Raw genomic sequence first — 25,402 nt, forward strand, 5'->3', positions numbered from 1 at the left:
ATATCAAAAATTCAACTTTCCAAATTGACATGCCAAAATGACATGATGGCATACATAGACAAGAGACCTCTTCAGCATCTACAACAAGAACCGGTTACACGTTTCATAAAGATGAAACTCTGAGCTGATAATTCTGACAAATGGTCTTCATCAAAACATTAATATGAGAACTCATGACCTTTCAGGGAAATATACTTCTTTATCCATATAGCCATATCCTCTGCACATGCCTCTGCCTGTCTCGACTTCACTAAAAAATCAAGTGTTGCAAATTCATGGACCGCATCCTTGTACTCTAAAACAGGAGCATCAAGATTAACCCTCCTTAGTGCTTCAGAATAAGCAATAGCTCGATCCTTCATCCAATCTAGTTCTCCAACTACAGTTAATGTTGGAGGCATATGTTTCAAGGGTGGTTGCCTCCCAGTAACAAGAGGGTTTGCGACAGGATGGTCTAAATTATATTCTCCACCTGGAAGAAACAACTTCCAAGCACGAATACAGGTGGCTTTGTCATAAAAGTAAGAGTTCGCAAGTTTGATCTCCGAGTGTGTAGGGATAGTCCCCATAAAAAAGGGGTACATGAGAACCTGCGCCACAACCTTGACAGGTTCAAGCAACCTGCCTGCTTGAACTGCCTTTCTAGCAACAAAATCTGCAATGTTCCCTCCAGAGCTCACCCCAAGTAGCACACACCTGAAACATTCATCCCGCTACTGATTAGACGTATTAATAGGTCCTCCTCGTCACTTGACCATTTTAAAGTATGAAGAAATATTGGGTTTTGATTGAGGTGCATGTTTTTACTAACATGATACACATAACTGGAGTACCGGAAAACCGACATTCATTATAGATACCCAGTTTCATAACATTTCTATGAATTTTGTATTGCTTCTGAAGATGTTATACTTGCTCCTGGAATATAAATTATTTGGGCCAATCTTGTGTAGTCCATTATTCGCCACAGAAACACTTTGTTACATTAGGTTATGAAGAAAATGCCATGCTTTCTCAACACAGCAGCATCAGATGTAAAAATTTTTAAAGGCAAAAAGTTTGCTATGAAAAAAATTAAAAGGCTGGGGAGAGAAAATTTCAAGAACTGAAACATTCATCCAACGTTCCCTCTGATAACACTCAACATCTATTCCCGCATGCTGTAGATTATGACTCTAAACTGAGATTAACATTGGGAGTCACTGCCCACCTGTTGAGCCCCCCACATGAGAACATATGGGAAGTCGACTAGGAAAGTATGGATAGAGTGTCCAAGGGTGAGGCATTTTTGAGACTGCTGCTGCTGGCAGAAGGCAGCCAGAATAGGGCCTATTTATAGGCCAGACAGAGGCTACCAGAAGGCAGATCTGGCCAACCACTTACTGGTCAGCCAAAACATATCCAGTTGGGTCTCTTGCAGACCCGTCAGATGTGGTGGGGGGTGGAAACACCCCTTTAAAAGGCGGCCTTTTTGGTCTTCTGCACATCCCATTGAAGCCCTTCGCACAAGGCAGTACAGGCGTGCAGATTGGGCTAGACTGTCCTCAGTCTGCTCTACTTTGCCCAGCATCTGCTGGAGGTTCGCAGCCTTCTCTGGGGCAGGTTTTCCCACTCCTTGTGGAAGATTTAACTGAGTACTCTTGCCTTCATTCTCTGCTGAAATTTTGTCTACTGTAGGTTCAAATTTCAGCTTACCTTTTCTGATTGAGGATTGGAGAGAGTTGAGAGGTCCTTCAACTGTGTAAGATTGCTACAGCACTGACAGAGGCCAAGGTAGCACTCTCATGATCCCCTCGGGTTGAAGGAAGCAGCCTCTTCAAGACAAAGACGACCCGATACAACAAGGTGCTAGACATAATACTAGTGTAGGTCCTTCTGCTGTAGTGCGGGGAAGTTGATGGATCCTTGTTAGCTGTTATCTGCACGTTGCCACTGGAGCACTGAAGTTCCTCAATCTAGCAACAGTATACAAGTTTGGACTTGTTGAGAGGGGGCTTCAGAGGGGGCTTTCTAGCTCTCAATACAGGTGCCCATGCAAGGAAGCAGACCTTGCACCGGAGGCAGTATCAGTTGGATTATTGTTACAGGATCCTCTGTTGGAGTCATGTAGCAGTACCAGCAGTTAAATTGTTGTACCAGATGACCCAAAGTACCGTTACGAGACTAGAGGAGTGTACCTAGCACCAGTGGCCTGGGAACAACAATTCCAGGTTTCCAATGATCGTGCTGAGGTGGTTCGTGCCACAAGGGGGGCTTCTTCGACATTACCTATGGCAGTTTTCAACGGTGGAGTACCCGACGGATTCTTCCAGTAGTTCCAGCGGCACACCCAGCTTCATGGCCTCTCTGTTCCATCCAGGAGCTGAGAGGGGGTGTTGCAGGTCAACATCTCCTGATGTCACCTTAGTGAGAGAGGGCCAGTGCTTGTGGGTGCCCCCCCCTCCCCCCCGGTGAGACCAGGCTAGTCCAGAGAGAGGGCCTTGTTGTGGGTGCGCCCATCCTCCGTGAGGATAGAGTAGGAGCAGATCAGGGCAGCTTAGATCCATATACCTTGGTAAGGCTAAAATATGTCCAATCATACAAATTTAGATTTCTTGTTGTTCTAAATCTACACGGAAAATAAAAGAGAAAACGAAAGAGAAGAAAAAATAGAGGTAAACAAAAACTTTAATGAAAAACAAAGGAAGACATACTTAGCAAGCAAAGCAACACTTATGTCGTCATCAGTGCTGCCCAAGCATAAAGTAGCTATACTGGGCTTCAAGACCCGCAGAGTCTCTTGGGAAAACCTAAAATACGTCAAAAAAACAAAAACAAAAACAAAAGAAAACAAAAAAAAACAAAGAAATAAAGAAGAAAGGAAGAAGGTGACTAAGCAAAAATAAAGAAGCAAGTAAAGAAACAAAATCTTCCAAAAAACAGGAATAAAATCTCTCTCTCTCTCTCTCTCTCTCTCTCTCTCTCTCTCTCTCTTATTTAAAACATAAAAGCTAAATGGACCCTTGATACTTATGTATCGCTTCCTACAAAGAGGCAAAATTACGCTCCTAACTTAGAAAGCACAAGCATACTCAATCAAAATCTCTTTTGAAACTAAAAGAAAAACGGGCTATTCAGCTCCGTGCTTTTTGTTTTCAGCTTATGATCAATCATTCTCAACATACCTAAGGCCGATACACCATAGATAAAAGACTTCATATCTAAGAATGTGTGTACTTTTTTCATTATTTTTCTAGGATTATACCTCTGATCAAATTACTACATTGAGTGATAAAAGACTCGGTATGGAATTGGAAAGAAATGACTCCATATTTTGCCCTCATTTTGCCAAATCAGAAATGTTTGAGTCGATGTGAGGCATTTTTATAATGTGTAAACCACTATATTCAGGTTGTTCACGTTTATCGTATATAGCAACCTCTAATCCTATGGTAGATTGAGAAAGTCTAAGATCTAAGAAAACATAAGAATCCCCTCTTGAAGTGCAGTTCAATTCACAAGAGTCACGAGGATATATTCCTTCTCCAAACGCACAAGCATCTTTATACATAAAGTCTTGAAATTCAGGAACATCTGGTACAAATAAATCATCTATAAAACGCCTAGCTTGGCTAAGCTTATGTGAAATGATAGGGCAGGTATTGATAGAAATAAGACGTTGCATAAACTCAAATTCATAAGTGTGAAAAGATAAAAGTTTGCTAAAAAGATAGCACAATTAGTGCCCATGGGGATTCCTTAAAAACCACCTATGGTGATGTAAAGATTATCTAAAAGAAAATCTATCCAAGAGCAAACATCTTCAACACTTACTACCTTTGTGTATCTTTTCTTTTTAAAACCCATGTCATGATCTTTATTTTTCAGCCACAAAAAGTCAAAGCATAAAGCTGTTTTCTCAACTTTTAGCACTTTTCATCTATCTTTGTCAAATCTCAGCTCAGATCCAGCCTAGTATGGCCCGTATGTATGCCATGGTGGCTAGCTGTGGAGGCGCCCTTGGTAGGCTAGGAGAGGAGGCCTTGTAGGCCGTCCTTTGGGGCAGCATATCCGACTGCCAGGTCGGTTTGGCAGGCCCCAGCAGAGGCGTTCTTTGCTGAGGTGGTCCAACCTGCTGGTCAGCCCCTCAGCAGCCTCTATATGGCTGCATGGCAGCCTTTCTTGTGGCGGACCCCAAGGAAGAGGGGGGCGACCCCCTAGAGGTGCAGTAGGGCTGTGTGCCAGCCCTTTATAGAGGGCAAAGGTGGGTCGGCCCACCCTCTATGCTGGTTGGTGGCCTAGGGCAGGGGATCGGCCATGAGCCCCCCTGCTGGTCGGTTGTATAAGGCAGGGGCTGACCCTATTTGTAGGGGCCCCTCCCCTCATTTGTTTCCAGCATCTTGTGGAGCAGCAGTTCAGCTCATTCCAGGGCCTCGCAGAGGAGCAGAGCCAGCCCAGTCTTGCACCTGTGGAGCAGTTCATCTACTCCCTTGTGCTCCCTTCCACGTGTTGTTGAGCTGTGTGTTCCGAGCTCTTGAGCAGCCTGTTGTTTCCGTCGTTTTTCTCCAAATGTAGCGGGGTTTTCTCCAAAGATCACTTCCAGTTCTCATGTGCCTCTCTCTCCTTTCTCTCCCAAGCGTGTGTGTGTGAGGTGTGCTATCCCTCTCTCTCTTCCGTTTATTTCCGTTGTGCTTCTCACACAAGCAAAGCCCTCTCTCTAAGGTGACATAAGGAGATTTGACCTCCAACACTCAAATGGTTTCTACGAAAGAGGATCTTCTACAACTACTACTCCTATTCCTAGGTTACCTATTGTTTATGGCTTTAATATGTGTCTGTAATTTTCTTTAACAAACTTACTTGGAGTGAGATTTGTTTCCTCCATTGTGTGAACCCTGAGCAAGGATTTCTTGGGGGAGGCTATAGTAAGTGAGACTATGTTTATGACATGGAGCAGCATGCCCAATCATCCCATGAGGGAATGGTAGAGTCTGATCAGGTTGGGACCTCATTGCAGATTCATGGAATATTGGAGGTGACTTCAACATGGTGGAGTTGCCTTCAGACAAGAAGGGGGGCGGAGAGGAGGCAGCCGCCTAGGATGCCTTCAGTTTTAGTTCAATCGCAGAGATGTTTTAGTTGGATGATTCCTTTCACAGTCTGTCACAATCACTCCAATTCTCGTGGTTTAACAGGAGACCTCAGATGCCCATTCACACACGCATTACATACTTTATGTTGACGCCTTGGATAGAGATGGTTTCTGTATGCATTCCTCATGGGGTTTTTACCTCAGACCACTTTCCAGTGGTCTTGATGATTTCTGAGTCTATAGGAGAGGTCGCTCTACCAGTATTAGGACAACAGGAAGAGGATATACAGACAAATAAAGAGAATGCCTACAGAGAGCTGATTACTCACTTGGGAGAGGCAAGAAGCGACCCTTTGTTTCGCAGGATGGTACAACCTCTCTTTGAAGAAGAGCCAGAAAAGCCTCCTTTTGGAGCAAATTAGGAAGTGATGGGCAAAAAGAGATCTTTGAGTCCTACTCCTCTTTCCACAGATGATGCATCAGAAAAGAGTAAGAAGTCTCGCCATAAGGACAGCAAAAAGAGGAAAAGAGAAGGTTAAGGACAGCAAAAAGAGGAAAAGAGAAGGTTCTCTTTCCAAGAAAAAAAAGGCTTAGCATCATCATAGTTCATCTAGTTCGTCTTCTTCTTCTAGCTCTACCGCTTTATCCTCGACATCATCTTCTTCTTCTAGATCCTCAGAGCCAAGGCATAAGAAGAAGAACAAGAAGAAGAAGTCTAGCAAGAAAGCAGAGACTAAAAAGTTCAAAGCTAGTGGGAAGTCAGAGAGATTTACCACATATATGGTCAAGCTAAGAAGGCAATGCAATTCATAAGGCAATTTGATGCTGCCTTTAGTCTGGAAAATTTCAGTAAGTCTTCGAAACTTCGTATGGTTGGTTTGCATTTGTTTGGTACAGCCAGTGCATGGTGGATAGCTAAAACTGCTAATTATACAACTCCCAAGAAATGGAAGGATTTCAAGAAAGCCTTTTATAAACAGTTTATTCCCAAGCGGTTTCGAGACCATGTCCTTGGTTGGGAGAGCATGCATATGGAAGCACAAGTTATAGTTGAGTCTTATAATCTCATGTGTAATGAAGGGGAAAAAGAGGCCAAGTTAGAGGCCCTTTAGGTGGAAAATGTGGAGGGACTATGTAAGTCTCCATCCACCCACTACTAGGTACCTTTTTTATGTGACATATAATCCTATCTACTCACCCTCCTCCTTCCTGCTGCCTATGCTCACACTCTCTCTCCTCCCTCTCTCTATCTCTCTATCCCCTCATCCTTCTCTCTCTTCCTCTCTCTTTCCTTTTCCCCTCTCTTCTCCTCCCTTCCTTCTACTATTCTATCACCATCTCCATATCTGCCCCTTTCCCCTTCACTACATTGGTATTAGAGCTCCGTTCTCTCACACCTTTGCTTTCGTCCTTTACACCCTTCACTCTGAATTCTAGCAATTGCTACGCCAACGCCTATCCCGAACTTGCAAGCTACAAACAAGCTACGCCAACTTCCGAACGACGGGCAAAAATCTTGAGCGTTGCTCCAATGCCTAAGCGTAGGGCCACCATCGCCAACAAGCGCACCACCACTGTGATTATCACGCTCAAGATCTGTGATAACATTCTCAAGCATCGTGTCCCCAACCGCCATTGCCAACGAGTCCAAGGTCTTCTACCTCAAGATGACGGGCGACTACCATCGGTACACCTTGCTCACCTAAAAGTCTACCCAGTGGCTCTTGCGTGACGCGCGGGACACCCCTTACGCCGTTCCTTGCCCGCCCCAAGCCTCTTGCATGGCATCACTGCCCCTGCGTCCATCCCACGTCCATCCTTTCCCGTCCGGACGACCTGTCGTCCCTCGTCGTCGCTGCTCGCATCCATCCCTCCCGTCGTCGAGACCGCGCCGTCACCTTTACCCTTGCAAAAAAACCTTAGCCTTTCTTCCTTCCTAAGGTTCAGTAGCCAGGGTTAGTTGGGCTAGGTTAGGTCTGGCTAGTTTGGTTAGGTTTAGTTAGTGGAGTGAGTTAGGTTAGTAGATTGGATTAGGTTAGGTTTAGGTAGTTTGGCTCTAGGTTACTAACTAAGGTTAAACGTTGGGTTGGATTGGTCTAAGACATAGTCCTAAAGGTCCTATGTTAGAGCTGCCCTAACTATCCTAGGTGACTTAGGACCCCTTCCCCCACATTATTTAAAATTTTCTATTATTTTTTTTAAAAGGGGGCAAAAACTCAAAATTCCAGCCTCTTTTAGGAGCTTTCCACTGCCTTATTTGGGCTCATTTGGACCCCGTTTTCGAAGCTTTTTCGACGACCCTTCTTCCAAGCCTCTCCATCAACATTTTCGTGTTTCCACGCACTATCTCAGGTGCTCATTACGCAGGGTTTTGTTATCCATTTCTCCTTGCCTACATTCGAGCTCCTCTCTCCATGGCCAATCACCATGGCACCGAAGCGCGTCCCTCGTGATATATTGCATGACACTGATGAGGCTGCTCAGTATGAGCAAGTGCCTACCATAGTGGTTGCATCCATTGGTGGTGCAGAGGTTCCTTCCACTCAGCCTCTCTCTCCTACATCCCGGGAAGTGCAAGTAGCGCAGACGCAGTTTCTGGATGCCCTTTCCTCTATGCTCCAGGGTGCTTTCCACCAGATAGGACAGGAGTTCAGCCAACAGCTTACCACAGCCATGGCTATGTAGGATACGACTCTTGTCCAGATGGGACAGCAGATTGGTCAGCAGATCACATCTGCCATTGTTATGTAGGATAAGGGTAAGCAGCCCACACCCCAGCACGGGGACAATTCAAACAGTCAGGATGTTTTGTCTGCTCCATGCAAGGGTTTTATGGCAAATACCCGTCATGCCTATGAGCATCAGTCTTCTAGACCATTGCATGTACCCCAGCTTGGGGATAATATTGACATAGATGATGCATTTTCTGTGCCACAGAGCACCTTCTTGCAGGATGTCAGGCCATCTTTTGGCTCTCATCTTTTTGCATCTATGCAAGCTGAGCCGTCTCTTTTGGGCCGACCCATTGGTGTGCATCCAGCTAGTGCTCCTTTCACTGCACCAGCGAGTATGCCTGGAGTTGGCTTGGGTTTATATGGCAGCCCACACCCCTGGGAGAGAGGTTAGTCCTCTTCTCAACCCTTTGGTATGCCATCATTTCGGAGAGATGCATTTCGCAGAGAGACCCAGCCCGGGGTTCATGCACCTATCGCTCCGCTAGCGAGCACATATAGCTAGACGCAACCAGTGCATCAGATGGCAGCAGCTTCTACGCAGCAGGGGGTTGATGGTGGGCAGCAAACCACTTTTGATGACATGTTGGCACATTCTTTGCGTTCATACAAGGCCCTACCCGAGGCCATCAAACTTGAGATGCCCTTCTCCAATTATGTGAACCTCAAGCGTGATGATGCCCGCACTTCTGGAGGTTACACACACAAGAATTATGCAGCCAAGGATATCAAGGACAAACTCACAATGCATAAGTTTAAAGGGGACACTCGCACTCCCAATGAGTTGGGAGGAGTGGCTCACGAAGCTGGAAGCCTATTTCCGCTTCTACCCCAAGTCTGAGGAGGAGCGCATCATTTTTACAGGTATGCATATGCAGGACTATGCCCACACATGGTGGCGATACATGAGGGATTCACCTCAGAGACCAACCACTTGGAGGGGTTTCAAAGAATTGATGATCACTACATTTGAATCTCCACTTGTATTGGATCAATACTTGGCTGAATTTTATGCCTTGTCACAGACCGGTACGGTCCAAGAGTACTTGCAGCGCTTTTGGAGGCTTTCCCTGTTTGTGCAGGACGTATCTGAAAAAGGAAAGCTGTTGTGTTTCATCCATGGGTTAAATTCTTCTCTCGCTGCAGATGTGAAGGCACATAACCCTCAAACAATTAAGAGGCCAGCTCAACTTGCAGAGGTATTCAAGCCTAAATATGCTGGGAAGCACAGAAATGCCATGGGCAGCTGGCATGCTACGGGATATGACACTGAGTCGAAGCCTAAGTTTGCTGGGTGGACTGACAAGAAATCTGCAGCAGCACCATTTCCTTGCTTTCCCACTATCTCGGGTAATAAGATAACGTATGCCAAGCCTTACAGGTATCTTGATGCCAAGCCTACTGCTGCAAATGAGCAGGCTGAGATAAAACAGCATACACAGGCAATAATGGACAGCAGAAAGAAGGCCAACTTATGTTTTAAATGTGGCGACTAATGGACTCTTGAGCCATGGTTGACACGTACGATCACGTTCGATGTGTACCGTTCGATATTAAGTACGGTACTAAACGAACTAAAAAATCTTAGGCGTACGTCCGATGGTACGTTCGATACCCAAAAAAAAAGAAAGATTTTAGAGTTTTGGAGTAGGTACTTGTACAAGCTTTAAAACTTGTACAAAACATGTAATATAGGTGCTTGATGGAGATAGAGGGAGAGAGATGAAGATGCTTGATGCAGCTTGAGCCTCGTCACTTGTTGGAGATGGAGAAGGGAGAGTCGAGACTCAGAGTCGGAGGTAGATGCTTAGTGTGAGATCATAGTGAGGAGAGAGGGGGTTTATATGGAACCTTGCCATTTGGGAGGCCCAAAATCAGTTTGACAGAACCACCACCAATGACAAAACCAGTCATCCAAAACAAACGAATGCAAAAAACAAAAACAAAACAAAACCCCACCCAAAAAACCAAAACCCCCCCCTCCCAAAAAAAAAACAAACATAATGTACGGATCGTACAGATCAGAACGGAACGTTCCATACGTTGAACGAGGGCAACCATGTGGACCTGAGCACAGGAATGTGTGCAAGATGCGCAACAGTGGTACTACCAAGCTCAGCATGATCATTGACTTCTCAGATGACGAGGAATTGTTTGATGCCCCAGGTTCTTTGGATACGTCTCAGGATGAGATGGCAAATACACATGATGCAGATGAGGCTCCTGACACTGGAGCCACAAAGGGCACTGACTTTCCTTTTGATCCTGGTGGTGCTATTGCACATGACACTCATGCTTCGCATTCGTATGAGATTCTGCCCACTCGTGACATGAGAGGCCGTAGGCCCACACTCTTTTCTGTGAAGCATCACGATGCGATACCTTTTTATGCACGTGAAGATGCAAGTGGTAATGCTCCTGTGAACAAGGAGGAGGTTTATTGGGATGCCCAGCCAACACTTTATAGTATTTCCATGCATGCCCTCATGGGTGCCAAAAATGCTGATACTATCAGATTAACAGGGATGATTAATGGCAGAATTGTGCATGTGTTGGTGGAAAACGGTAGCACCCACAATTTTGTTAACTGCAAAACCTTACAGAGGGTGGGACTGATTGCTACTGAGATAGACCATGGGCTGAGAGTAGAAGTGGCCAATGGACAGCATATGATCAGTAGATCTTGTTGCCAAGATACAAGGATTAAGTTCTCTGATGACTATACATTTGCAGGTGATCTCGTGGCACTTGAAATGGGCCCAATAAATGTTGTCCTGGGCTGTGATTGGTTGCAATCACTAGGCAAAATCAGCATGGATTTCAATGCCTTGACACTCAGCTTTGTCCACAGGGATGGATCGGTTACATTGCATGGTATTGCAACTCCTAAATTGCAGGTTGTTTCAGCAAGGCAGTTGGCCAGAGAGCTCAAGAGGGGCAACGCCATATATGCATTAAATGTGTCAGTAACTAAGGAGGGTGGCACTCCCCGTGTTGATGATTGTGATATGCAGAAATTGCTCTTAGAGTTTGCAGATGTGTTTGCTGATTTGCCATCACAGTTGCCTCCGAGAAGAGATGTAGATCATGCCATAGTCCTGGAACCTAGCAGTAAGCCAATCAATAAGGCCCCATACTGACTCTCTAAGGTAGAACGGGAGGAAGTGGCAACTCAAGTGAAGAAGAGTTTCATCACTCATAGCACTTCTCCTTTTGCATCCCCTGTGCTCCTAGTGAAGAAGGATGGTTCTTACCGTATGTGCATTGACTACAGAGACTTGAATAAGGTCATCGTCAAGGAACGAGTTTCCAATCCCCACGATAGATGACCTGTTGGATGAACTCAAGGGTGCTCAGTTTTTCACTAAGATTGATTTGAGGTCCAGTTATCATCAGATTAGAATGAAAGCACAAGACAGCCTTTCGCACAGAGAGGGGACTGTATGAGTTCAAGGTTATGCCTTTTGGATTGACCAATGCACCAACTATCTTCCAGGCACTCATGAACAAGATTTTGCAGCCTCTCCTTTTCAAATATGTGCTGGTATTTTTTGATGACATCCTCATTTACAGCAAGGATAAGCAAGAGCACATCAGGCATGTCAAGCAAGTGCTAGAAATTTTGAGGTTGCATCAGCTTTATACTAAAGCCAGCAAATGCACTTTTATGGCACAAGAGGTCGAGTATCTTGGTCACATTGTGAGCAAGGATGGCATTCGAGTGGATCCTGCAAAGGTGAAATGCATTGAGGATTGGCCGCAGCCACGCAACCCTACTCAGTTGAGGGGATTTCTAGGTCTTGTTTCCTTCTACATGCGCTTTATTCGCAAGTTTGCCAAGCGGGCAGCCCCTCTAACAGACCTTTTGAAGAAGGATGCTTTTATGTGGTCTACAAATGCACAGCGCAGCTTTGAAGACCTGAAATTCGCCCTCACTCATGCTCCTGTGTTGGTATGCCCTGATTTTTCACGTACTTTCATTGTGGAGGCAGATGCCAATGGCAAAGGATTAGGGGCTGTGCTAAGACAGGAACACAGGGTAGTTGCTTTTGAAAGCAAGAAATTGGATGCCAAGGAACTAGATTATCATGTGTATGATCAGGAAATGTTGGCTATCCTCCATGCTTTCGAAAAATGGCACCACTACCTGTACAGTAGCAAAATCAAGGTTAAGACAGATCATAGGACACTCAGGTATTTCCTTACACAGCCCAACTTGTCAATGAAGCAGAAGAGGTGGCTGGCTAAGGTTCAGTCTTATGATTTCGACATCGTGTACAGGAAGGGGAAAGAAAACGTGGTTGCAGATGCCTTATCCAGTATGTGGGCTTACAGTTTGTTTGCCATTTCTACCATCTACCAAGAGTGGATTCATGGTATTCAAGAAGAATACATGCAGGATTCTAAGGCAGCTTCCATATTTGTGGAGTTACAGAGACCATTGAGCCAGGGGCATGCTGAATTTAAGCTGCATAATGGGCTGTTGTGGTGCAAGGACAGAATTTATTTGGTGCCAGATTCAAAATACCAACCGCTGGTCTTACAGGAAATGCACTCATCTCCTATGGCAAGACATGCGGGTATTACTAAGACATATGAAAAGGTCAAATAGAGCTTTATCTGGGATGGCTTGTGGCGGGATGTAGTTAAATTTGTCAGTGAATGTTTGCCCTGCCAGCAAAATAAAGTGGACAGCCAGTCACCCACGGATCTCTTGCAGCCATTACCTATTCCAGAAGGCAAATGGACTCACATTGCTATGGATTTCATCACAGGGTTGCCTTCCACAGAGCGGGGATGGGATAGCATTTTTGTGGTGGTTGACAAAATGACAAAGCAGGCCCATTTCATACCCACTAAGACCCGTTATTCAGCATCACAGGTTGCTTGGCAGTTCATCGAGCATGCTTTTAAGCATCATGGTTTGCCTCGGAGATTGTCAACGACAAAGATGCAAAATTTATGGGTCACCTTTGGCAGGAATTATTTACAGCAGTGGGTACTTCTCTTACACCTAGCACTGCTTACCACCCTGAGAGGGATGGACAGTCAAAAGGGTAAACAAATGGCTAGAGGAGTATTTGAGGCATTTCTGTCATGATACACAGAAGTCTTGGGATAATTGGTTGGCACTTGCTGAATTTTGTTACAACGGTACCAAGCACATCTGTATTGGCATGAGCCTGTTCGAGGCTATGTATGGATGCACAGTGGGTATGCCATCTTTAGTTGCAGACATGGCTGTGAAAAATCAGCAAGCAAGAAATGACTTGGAAAGTATGGATGCCCTTCTGCAATTGGCTAAAAAGAATATGCAGGATGCCCAAGCCAAGAAAAAGAAGTATGCGGATGAACACAGAAGGTATCTGTCTTTTGAAGAAGGGGATTATGTGCACTTACGCCTCCATAAGAACCGTTATGCCTCGCTGAAGGGTAACACCAACATGAAGCTTGCTCACAGGTATTACGGTCCCTACAGGATCATCCGCAAAGTTGGTGAGGTGGCGTATGAGTTGGAGCTACCCAGGACCTCCAGGATTCATAATGTTTTCCATGTGTCCTTGCTGAAGCCACATGTCGGACAGCATGTCCAAGTCCTTCCTGAGCTACCACCTATGGATGAGGAGGGCCACATACTCTATGTTCCGGAGCGCATCATGGGTTTCACTGATCACGTACTCTGAAACAAAGTCTACACCGAGTATCTTATCAAGTGGCACGGACTCCCTGAGGATGAGAACTCATGCCAGCCAGAGAGCATTGTCCAGGACAACCCCTATCTCCTACCGGGCTGATTATTATTTGCTGTTTGCTGCACCTATTTAACAGCCTGCATATGAAATTTTGAGGGCAAAATTCTACAGGAAGGGATGGCTGTAATGAAGGGGAAAAAGAGGCCAAGTTAGAGGCCCTTTAGGTGGAAAATGTGGAGGGACTATATAAGTCTCCATCCACCCACTACTAGGTACCTTTTTTATGTGACATCTAATCCTATCTACTCTCCCTCCTCCTTGCTTCCTGCTTCCTACACTCACACTCTCTCTCCTCCCTCTCTCTATCTCTCTATACCCTCATCCTTCTCTCTCTTCCTCTCTCTTTCCTTTTCCCCCCTCTTCTCCTCCCTTCCTTCTGCTATTCTATCCCCATCTCCAAATCTGCCCCTTTCCCCTTCACTACATCATGCCACATTTCTCTTTAGCATTGTTTCTAAATTGTAGCATGTTATCAAAGCATTATTTCATCTAGAGAGAGCTTGAGAGAGAGAATTCCTTTGAGAATACCTTAATTCCTTGCCTTGTAAGAGAATACCTTAATTCCTTGCCTTGTTAGGGGGAGAGAGAGAGAGAGAGAGAGAGAGAGAGAGAGAGAGAGGGATCCAATTGCAAAGGCATATTAACTTTCTGAAGAACTACAGAGGCAACTTTCTCTTCAACCTCACTATGTGGCATTGCATATTGCTTTAGAATTAGAGGAGAGAGAATTGAAGCAAAGATGGAGTTTCTCTTCTAGAAGGACTAGAAACGGCATATCATTCTCTGTGTGGGAGAATACAAGGGCAAACTACAATGCAGTCTTTTGAGACCTGTAGGCAATGCAATGCTCATATCCAGAGCTAGAGCTAGAATTCGGATTTGAGTCTTCAACCAAGTTCTAGATCTTGTTAAAATATACAACCTTTTTTTTGCATTGCTTCGTAGTTTCCTAGGCCTGTGTTCTTACTACAAAAGATTTATCGGGCATTTTGCAGACATAGCCGCTCCACTTCACGACCTTACTAAGAAAAATGCAGTTTTCAGATGGGGAATTCCACAAAAGGCAACATTCACAACACTCAAAGAGAGGCTGACCACAAAGCCAATCTTGATAGTTCCAGATTTGTATCAGCCATTTGATGTGGATTGTGATGCTTGTGGGGAGTCCGTTAGTGCTGCATTGCATCAGAATGGTCATGTAGTGGCCTATGAGAGCAAGAGACTCCGAGATGCAGAGAGATATCTGGAAATCTATGAGAAAGAGGAGTTCCATACATGGAAGCATTATCTTTTGGGTGCAGATTTTACAGTTAAAACAAATCACCAAAGTCTGAGATACTTTTTGACTCATACAAAACTCTCCAAGAAACATATGAAATGGGCAAACATGCTGTCAATGTACCATTTTCAGATTGTCCATACTCCTAGAGTTAGGAACCTAGTGGCAGATGCTTTGTCTCGAAGACCCCAGGTGAACAATGTGACTATTGCTTATCATCGAGATCTGGAAGACATGAGGGAGCAATATGCTAATGATGCAGATTCTGGTGAGATTTTACATCAATTGCAAGAGGGGCAGTCTAACTAGTCACTATTCCCTGAAAGATGGGTATCTAATGAAAGATGATTGTCATGCATCACCCAGGAGATGAGGAAAAAGATCTTGGAGGAATGCCATGCACCTCCCTATGCTGGGCATAGAGGAATTACAGCAACAACTCAAGCACTCGAGAGGTATTTCTCTTGGCCAGGGATGCGGAAAGATATACACCACTTTGTCACATAATGCCTTACCTATCAAAAGGTCAAATATGACAAACGGAAGGCACCTGGCCTACTTATGCCTCTTCCCGTGCCTCAGGCACCGTGGGAAATGTTAGAAATCACGGTACATCGGAAGCAAAAGAGATGCATACTTGCTGGAAAACAACTCAACAAAAGTGCAGCAACAAAGTAACAAAGGAGATGGCAAAACGGAACAAGTTCTTCCTTCTAGAATGAAGGGAAAAAGGCTACAAGAGGAGAAGCTACAAAGGGCAGCAGTTGCTGCAATCTTCTTCCACCAATGACAAGTCGCCTTCTCCCTACTAAGTACGCGCTGCTGGATCAGCTTCAGTGCTGAGAGGCTGAAGGCTGAGTGCTATATGATAGTGAGGGGGAAGGGGGCTTTATATAATAGAGGGGAGAGGCCACAAAGGGGTGGTGGATTGACCACCGACCATTGACCTTGACCACTAACCATTGACCTTGACCACCGACCATTGACCTTGGCCACCAGCCATTGACCTTGACCACTAGCCATTGACCTTGACCACCGGCCATTGACCTTGACCTTGGCCACCAACCATTGACTTTGACCGATCGGCAACCCCCTCTCAATCACTCTCCCTTCTAACCGCTTGCCCTTCTCCTCATAAATTGGGGGGCAAAACATGTGGGGCATTAACCACGAATTCTAACACCCCCTCTTCATGACCAAATGGTGGGCCGATACCCATGCGTGTGATCACATGCTCCAGTTGCTCTCGAGGGAGAGCCTTCGTGAAAACATCAGCAAGGTTGTCGACGGTGGGGACGTACATCAGCTCAACAATGCCATCGATGATGAGCTCTCGAACAAAATGGTAGTGAACCTCGATGTGCTTGGTTCTGGTGTGAAACACCGCATTCTTCGCAATCGCCATGCAACTCTGGTTGTCACACAGGATCACGGTCGCCTCCATCTATGTCTGGTCCAGATCCTCCAAGATCCATCTGAGCCATAAAGATTCCCATGCTGCGATGCATGCAGCCCTGTACTCTGCCTCTGTCGATGAAAGGGCAACGGAAGGTTGCTTCTTGCTGAGCCATGAGATAGCTCCTGAAGAAAGCACAAAACAATAGCCTGTAGTGGATCTCCGAGTGTTGAAGTCCCCAGCCTAGCCGGAATCACAGAAACCCCCAAGGTCCAAGCCTGAGGTGTAGAGATACCACTTTGGGAGTTTCCTCACTGGCTGAGGATCCTCTGAAGTGGGTACTGGGGCTGGTTGCTCCTCCTCTTCAGTTTCTGGGGCCTCCTGGGGGACCTCCTCAATGACAACTTTGGGTGGGGGGATGGGAAGAGCTCTGAATTCCTGATCATCATCAACAGTCTCTAGCAGTGTCTCCTCAAACACCACATCTCGGCTAACAATGATCTGCTTCTTCTTGGCGTCAAAGAGTCTGTATGCCTTTGTAGCCAACAAAGATGCACTGCTGGCTTTTGGGATCAAGCTTCTTCCGTTCATCCTTGTGCACATGAACATAGGCGTTAGAACCAAAAATCCGTAAGTGAGAGATTGTTGGTTTCTTACCGTAGTACGCCTCGTATGGAGTCATGTGTTCCACAACCTTTGTCTTCGTCCGGTTGAGAATATGAATTGCGGTTGAAAGAGCTTCACCCCAATAGGATTTGGCAAGATTCTTGCCTTGCAACATGGTCAATCCCATCTCAACTGAGGTCCCGTGTTTCTTTTCAGCTACACCATTTTGCTGAGAAGTCCTAGCTATAGTCAATTGTCGCTTGATTCCATGTGTTTTGCAGAAGCTGTTGAATTCAATTGATGTAAACTCGCCTCCCTGATCGATATGGAAAGCCTTGACCTACCTCTCTATTTCTTTCTCCACCTTTGCCTTCCATTCCTTAAACTTTTCAAAGGACCGAGATTCTTGGCAATACAGTAAACCCAAGTCATCGTGCTGAAGTCGTCAACAAATAAAAGAGAGTACCTTGAACTTGGGTTCTGTTGTCCCCCACCGTTACTTTGGAGCCTCGATGAGTAGACTCCATGGTGGTAAACCAATCCTTTTTCAAGGACGTGTGTTTCGAGGCACCGCTGTCCACGAACCAGCCATTGTCGTTCTCTCTTGCCAAGAGAGCAAAGCATGTTTCTAAGATCATGAAGAGCTTCTCTGTAGTAACATCTGCCGCCTCCCCGCTTGACTCCTCCTTGCGCCGCTTGTTCTGCTTCTTTCACTTTAGGTGTGCCTTCTTCTTGCGGCATTCCTTCGCCATATGACCTGGCTTCTCGCAATAGAAGCATTTCATGTTCTTCTTGCGCTCCTGATCATCAGTCTTCTTGTGGAAGTCCTTGGACTTGCACTTGCTAGACCTGTCCTTCAGAGTTAGGACTTTCTCGTCTGCCTAGGAGTACAAATCCTCTCTAGCCTCCTCCTGGATGAGAAGAGGGCAAAGCTCTTCAAAAGTCATGTGCTTTGTTCTTTGACCTGCTGTGACCGTCGTCATGAAACCTTTGAAGCTCCTAGGTAGCTTATGTAGCACCATCAGTGCCAACCGGCTTGAACCCACCTTTTGACCAACTGGCGCAAGTTGGTCTCTCACAACCTTCACCTTCGTCAGGTGGTCGTGTACTTTGTCTCCCTCACTCATATCCATGTTGCGAAGTTGATGAGGATGCGGGCCATGTTGTCTATCTCGTAGAGATCTTTCAAAATGGCCCATGCCTCTACGGAAGTCTCTACCATCTAGATATGTAGGATGACCGTGTCTGCCGTCGTCCCAATAAGCATGGCAAGAGCTTGAGCATCTCGATCTTCCTAGTACTCGAGATCATCCGGATCCGCCAGGGTAACTATGTTTCCTTTGCTGTCCAAGGTGCCTACCAGCCTTGATTCACCTCCCATGACGAGCCTCCATAGTTTTCGGGCCACGAGGTGCCTCCGAATCTTCACCTTCCATATCGGGTAGTTGGTACCATCGAGCTTCCCGCTTTCTCCGAAGTTGGGGATGAAGGAAGAAGGAAGATGAGAAGAAGAGGGAGAGGAAGCTGTCGTGGATGAGGCTTTTGTCAACATGTCTAGAAACAGAAACCTTCTTCCTTACTGTTCGGACAGCAAGGGCAGCAAGTAATACTTGAGCTGGGACCTTCTTCCGCAAAGATTCTCGTGTTGAAGTCCCTTCCTTCAAGCCCCTAGGTGAGCCCTAGAACATGGGCTCTGATACCATGTTAGAAATCACGGTACAGCGGAAGCAAAAGAGATGAATACTTACTGGAAAACAACTCAACAAAAGTGCAGCAACAAAGTAACAAAGGAGATGGCAAAACTGAACAAGTTCTTCCTTCTAGAATGAAGGGCAAAAGGCTGCAAGAGGAGCAGCTACAAAGGGCAGCCGACAACAAGTAATACTCAATTGAAACAAGACCGTCTTCGGTGAAAATTCTCGCGTGGAAGTCCCTTCCTTCAAGTTCCTAGGTGAGCCCTAGAACATGGGCTCTGATACCATGTTAGAAATCACGGTACAGCAGAAGCAAAAGAGATGAATACTTGCTAGAAAACAACTCAACAAAAGTGCAACAACAAAGTAACAAAGGAGATGGCAAAACTGAACAAGTTCTTCCTTCTAGAATGAAGGGCAAAAGGCTGCAAGAGGAGCAGCTACAAAGGGCAGCAGTTGCTGCAATCTTCTTCCACCAATGGTGGGCTAGACAAGTCGCCTTCTCCCTACTAAGTACCCGCTGCTGGAATAATAGAGGGGAGAGGCCACAAAGGGGTGGTGGATTGGCCACCGACCATTGACCTTGGCCACCGACCATTGGCCTTGACCACCGACCATTGTGGTATGCCTAAGCCCATTGTCAGTGATCGATCCTAGAATGACCACTCTATTCTGGAGAGCTTTATTTGATAATATGGGGACGAATCTGAATTTTAATTCTTCCTTCCATCCCCAGACAGAGGTAGCAAATTCTACAGAGTTGGATATGCTGAAATGCTACGTGGGTGACCAAGGTTCAACCGGGAGAAGTACCTACCATTGGTGGAGTTTGCTTACAATAATACAGTTCACAGCTCCACAAGGAAAGCCCCCTTTGAGGTCATCCATGGGAAGGTGATTCTGCCACATATCCTAAGGACCAAAGATGAAATATTTGCAGCTGATCAGTTTGTTAGAGACCTCCAGACAGCTTTCAGCCAAGTCCGGACAGCAATTGAAAGGTCTCAAGAAAAGCATAAAAGAGCTGCAGATAAGCATAGGAGACAATTAGATCTTAAGGAAGGGGATTGGGTGCTTTTGAAGTTTGAGAAAGCTAGGCTCCACAAGCTAAAGGGCAAACAAAAGGTGTATGCAAAGTTATCTCCCAAAAACTATGGCCCTTTCAGGGTTACAAAAGAGAATTTCAGGGACTAGAGCCTACAGAACCAATAACACAGGATACACCAGAAGTGGATGAGCTGGAGGAGGTCCTTCAGCCAGAGCAGATTGGGTACCATATTGTACGCAAAGGCCCTCAGGGCAAGGAATTTTATAGATACATAGAAGGATTGAAGAACCAAGCAATATACATAGACAAGAAGTTTGCTTCTCGGACAGCTTGGATTGTGTCAAATCTCTCTCTCTCTCTCTTTCTCTCTCTCCTCAGCCACCCTAAGCCATCCACGGGCCCCCTTGTCGCAGTTTTCTTCAACTCTGAGCCACCCACCAGCCCCTGGAGCTGGCTCCAACTTGTACGCCTCCAAAGAACCTGCGCTAGGGCTCCAAGGCCCCCCGCGATTTGCAACAGGGCCTCAAGGCCCCCGTGAGCAGCAATGTGCGCCTATATTGTGCGCCTATATGGCATCCCGCGCCAGGGCTTCTAGGAGCCTTGGAGCAGGTTGCGTGGGGGGGCTTAGCCCCGGTGACCTGTGCCAGGGCTTCTAAGCCCCCCCACAACCTATGATAGAGCATTTGCATCTGGAGGAACCGAAGGCAATGCTCACGAGTACTTGTCCTCACTTGTTTCCTCCCTTTCTGCTTCCTTTTTTTTGTTTGTGTTTACATATTCATAATTCCATATCAGGCCATTTCTATGGCTTTTCCAGATGTTACAACAATCTTCTCTGAGGGCAATGTTTGGCTAGGAGCTGAGCCCTGCCCACACCTCATAGATGATCCTTAAGAAACACTCTCCTAGTGCTGCCAGAGCTCAACTCCCATTGGTTTTGCGGGCTCCTCTTAGTCTTTCCTTTGCTTTGTGGAATTTCTAGTTGTTCTTATGCTGCCAAAAAATTCAGTGCTTGTAACTATTGGTTGGTTGATCCAAATCACAAGAATTATGTCTTTTTCTGAGTACAAAAGCATGAAAAGTGATAGATCTCTTTCGACAATCCACTGAAGCCCTCAGACATGCAGGAACATCCACTACTCAGTCTTGTGCAGTGGGGGCCACACGATGGGACAGCTTTTGAACTTGTTCAGTCCACAAGCATAGCAGTTTGCTGCCTGCATTGCTGTATGATCTTGCGGATCTCTGACTGCATGTAAAGGTATACAGCTTGGCTGTGGCAAGCAAGCCTGTATTTTCCACAATTATCTTGCCTTTGCCATAGAGCCTTCAATCCATTGTGCTATCTACTTCAGAAGAGAGCTTATAGTTTAGCCTTGTCAGCCGACTATATTCTCGTGCAAGCGCAAATGCCGCCATACTTATGAGACAGTCTTACAAGAAAAAGAGCATACACAAAGACATGACTAGATAAGGCGCACAATCTCAGAGTAAAGAGGCCAAAAGCGTGGACATTATTCTCAGATGCTAGAAAGTTTGTTCCTGGGTTTTGTGTTTCTTCTATAGTTCCTATTTCTCAAGGGATGTTTGGACACACTCCGTACAAAGCACAAGACTGACACTAAAGCAACAAAATTGAGCACTATATAGTCACCCGAATAGAACAATAACCAGCACAGAGAGGCAAGAAAATCTCATAGCTCGTTTCACATCTACACTAAAACAGAGGAAGCCTTACCGGGATGGATCACCATGAGAAGCAATCCAGGGCTCCACGACTGAAGAACCGCCAAACGAATCAACCAATTCCCTATGAAGATCAGGCCGGTGAATATCTGACCCATTTCGAAAGAACCCAGATGGAACATGTCCAACTGACTTACTGCACTCTGCCAAGTTCGCCTGCTTTGCAAGCCAGCTCAGGGCCTCAAAACCATCATCAAAGGCAGCAGGATACTTGTGCTCAGGGGCAAGGCGGTATCCCACAGCAACTACAATAGCATCACAGAGTTTTGCCATTCTCCTGCAAAATATATCATTAGATGCAGAGTCCTTGCTCCCAGTCACAAATCCACCACCATGGAACTGTATTATGATGGGAAGCTTCTTGTGACCCTCTGCACAGAAATCGGGAGAGTAACCTCGATAATGAGCTGAATCACGCCTGCCAGGGCCCCCAGTGCTGTTGTGTTCTGCTTCAGAGCCCTTGTTCCCTGAATCAGCAACCGCAGAGTGACCATTCGTCGAAGGATCGGCATCTAAGATCGTTTCCATAAGCTGTTCTTCTCGATCAGTTGATCTTCTGGCCTCATCTAGCCTAGAATACTCGTTTCTTACACCAGCCCTGCGACCTCTGATGAACTCCCCTCCATAGCTGTTTCGCCTGCTCTCTGCTGTATAGTCTGTCTTTCTAGTCTCCCCGCCATAGCTGCTGCGTCGTGCAGCCTGACTTGCCTTCCATTCTGTCCACTCAAGCGTAGGTTCTGCGGTCTCTGCATCCCTGGTTTGCTTGGATGTGTGTTCAGAGAATCCCGTGCCTGTCGGATGAGGGATCAACTCTTGCGGAAGAGCGGATTCGGGGAGGAAGATCCGAATGGAGAGAGACGAGAGCGAGTCTATGTGGATATCCTTGGTAGCGACGCCATTAGAAAAGGAGGCATTCGCAGGGACGCCGTGACTGGGCCGCCCGACGGCATCGTTGGAATTGGAAGGGCCGGAGGAGTTGAGGAGCTTATGTTTGAGCAAAGCTTTGAAGAAGACGCTGTAGAGTTTGACGACGACGCTGGGCATATCTGGATGCCGCGTACTCGATCTGATCCTTGAGTTTTCTGCGAGCTCGTTCGCGATCTGATCGTTCTGTTTTCTGCTCAATCTCAAGAAAAGGGAGAGGAGAGGAGATGGATATGGGTTGTAAGCTAAGCTTGCAGCGGATGAAAGATGGGATCAGAAACAGTTAGCCGAAGAGATCATGGCTTCTTGTGAGCTCAAAGCGCATCAATCCGTCTTCTCGCCTCGCAATTCCTCGAGCTCCATCCGCTACAGCCAACGTCGCAGATCCAGAGGAGAAGATCGATCGATTTGCCCTGCGGTTTGCCACGGATTTCTTGCTGTAGTTTCTCACGATTGCACAAGGCTGTCACCGCGCGCTGATCCTGACAACGCTTCCAGCTGGAAGGAAAGGGACCGGCAAGCGACAGAGCCTTTCTTCGGAATTTCCTTTTCGCGACAGCAACTGTCTGCACGGGAGGACGACCAAAACCATGCAAACAGTTCTTGTTTCCCAAACAGATGATAGATGCTTCGTCTCAATCGATGACGGAAGCTCTCCCGACCATCTCTGTTCTCACTCTTAAGGGATCAATCGACGACGAAGCCGATGCAGAAACGTTTCTGGAAAACTTGACACGCCACATCTGCGATCACGGACTTTGATCGTCTTCTCCCTCTTCTCGGGATCCTCAGACTTCCAATCTCAAATTCCATTTTCCCGCTGCGAATTAGTCGCCGCCGCCTCGCTTGTCTCCAACCTAAGATTTATCGATGCCGTTATAGTCAGCTAATCGCCATCGCTATCGTTCTAGAAGCTTTCACTTGCCCGCGCGTGAAATTCGCCTTAGTCCCCGTTGCCTTCCATCACTCTCACCATCTCTCTTTCGATAAACAGATCGGCCATTCGCGCAATTCAAGGCCAGCGACCCTTCCCCGTTTCTTTTCCTCTCCACGCAGTCTCGTTTTTCCTGCTCGTGCAGGAATTTTCTCCTCTCTCCAAAAATCGTGTCAATCCGCACACGCCGGGATACAGTCAAGAGTCTGTGAGCTAATTGCTCTCCGTTTTTCTATAATACCAGCTTCCTGCTCGTGCACACTGCGGCCATGGTTTTCCCCCACCTCCTCGTCTCCTGGCTGCACCCTGCGTCTTCTATTGTTTCTCCTCTCATCACCAGTCATTCCACATCTTCCTCTTTCGTAGAGACATTCATCTGGCTATCTCCATCGTCTCTCATCCGAACGTATTCTGGCAGTTTCCTACATAGTTGGATTTCCTCCCACCCTTACTTCAAAATCTGCTTCTACATAGCGTCTGCTCCCACTCATTCGTGCTCCGTCCTTCCTCTTCCTCCTCGCTTGCTGCTTGCTGCTGCTCTCGTCAACTCACAACCTGCTCCTGGATCCCCCTTCCCAATTCAACAACTGCTTGAATCCGTTCTTTACTGCAGTAAGCGCCTCTGCAATCCTTCAGCCGTTCAGCGCTTTTGGTATTCCAAACAGAGTCCCAAGAACTAAATTTGCAACTTCATCGTAACTAATTACAAGCTTTACGGCACGCAGCATAGGGGGGGAAGTTTGGCTTTCCTGAGCCACTTGTACAATTGTAGGTCCTTCATCTTGGATTGATCTAAGAGTTGGAGGTAAAAATCAATCCTTCCAACATTGCAAAAGCTTACGACTAGAGATAAAAATCAATCCTTCAAAAGCTTACCGAAGGACTCCAACCAAAGAGAAAATTATCTTTTGGGGCTTTATTTTTCGAGTTTCCTTTTGCTGCAACTTTCCACATGTCGCCCGTTCCGCCTCTCGATTGTGCATGCATGTGAGACATTTCCGGCAACAAAACCCCCACTAGTGCTCTGTACCTAAGAGAACATCGAGTCCTGACATAAAAACTAAAGGGCAAGCCAATTGAATCTGGTTCAATCTTGTTTTGATTGTTGTGCTTTTTGGATTGTTTTTTTCGATCAGTTCCCTTCCTAGAGCATCGATTAATTTCCTTCCTAGAGCGAGCCTGCATTGGACACTGCGGGATTTGGATGTGGTCGTTGGTGCTCATCATGAGGTTTACTGTGCTGGAGAAAGTCGGGCTTAACCTGGAATGTACAGAAGAAAATCGTAGAGGCTCGAGATGACGTCCCCGCTTGGCTCGACACAAATCCGATACTACTAAACAATAAGGCCATGGAGTTCCTCGCGATGCTTATGTCTACGATGAGGAAATCCTATCTGATGCTTATCATCTCACGTCTTTCAATTTAAAAAACCCTAAAGGTTAGATTTTGTTGGAAGGACTGGTCTATCCTCAGGATCTGGGGTATGCATATCGGCTCTTACGCATCATTAGTCGGCAATTACCACTGCTCCTGTTGCTTTGGGCCATGCTCCAGAAGCTCCGGATGATCAATCTGAGGGTCTTTTTCCATGAAATCACTGAGAAGCTTCGGACAATCAATCTCCAAGCCGAAGGTCTTCCTCCGTGAAGCTTTCGTTCCAATCTAAGGGTGTTCCTTCATGAAATCACTCAATGATGAATCTCCACCACAGGCAGGTCAAACTGAGCTGCCATAGTCACGGATCATGTGGGCGAGGAAGAAGAGGTGATGAAGCATTCGGGATGATGGACACGGATCTGGTTTGTTTTGTGCTTTCCAAGCCTTGTAAGGAAGAAGGATGTACATTCACATTAATTCTGGGGCAAAATGGTATCCCACCTCCTCTACCACGTCTAGTGCCACCGATGCCCGATGTGAATGCTCAAGACCAATGGGGAGGGTCTAAATTTATCACCAAGCCAATCAATACTAATAAATCCTTCCCATTCATGTGCCAAAGATAAGGACGGTTGCGTCTTTACTTCCTTTCCTTTAAAACTAGGATGGGTAGGCAGCTGGAAGACAATGACGATGAGATGAACATGAGTAGTAAACATACATGATGACGATAAGATTAGAATGAATGACGGATGTGGACAAAGACAATAAGACGATCAAGAAAAATGAAAATGGAACTAGAAGAATGAATGAGGGACGTGTGGTTTTATTTTTGTGTAGT

At 46.1% G+C, this 25,402-nt stretch overlaps 1 protein-coding gene across 1 annotated transcript; it reads right to left on the bottom strand.

Annotated features, from left to right (window-relative positions):
- On the bottom strand, positions 1-23,055 carry LOC147898808 (putative carboxylesterase 11). Its single transcript, XM_087379481.1, has 2 exons — positions 21,318-23,055; positions 1-696 (listed from the first exon to the last, which is right to left on the bottom strand). Exons 1-2 carry the CDS (start codon positions 22,367-22,369, stop codon positions 159-161), a joined length of 1,590 nt encoding a protein of 529 aa, XP_087235607.1. The 5' UTR covers positions 22,370-23,055; the 3' UTR covers positions 1-158.
- Positions 23,056-25,402: the final 2,347 nt, after the last annotated feature.

The sequence above is a fragment of the Dipteris shenzhenensis genome, chromosome 9 (genome assembly GCF_047967505.1).
Source record: "Dipteris shenzhenensis isolate YYH24624 ecotype China chromosome 9, Dip_SZ_1.0, whole genome shotgun sequence".
Taxonomy (NCBI): domain Eukaryota; kingdom Viridiplantae; phylum Streptophyta; class Polypodiopsida; order Gleicheniales; family Dipteridaceae; genus Dipteris; species Dipteris shenzhenensis.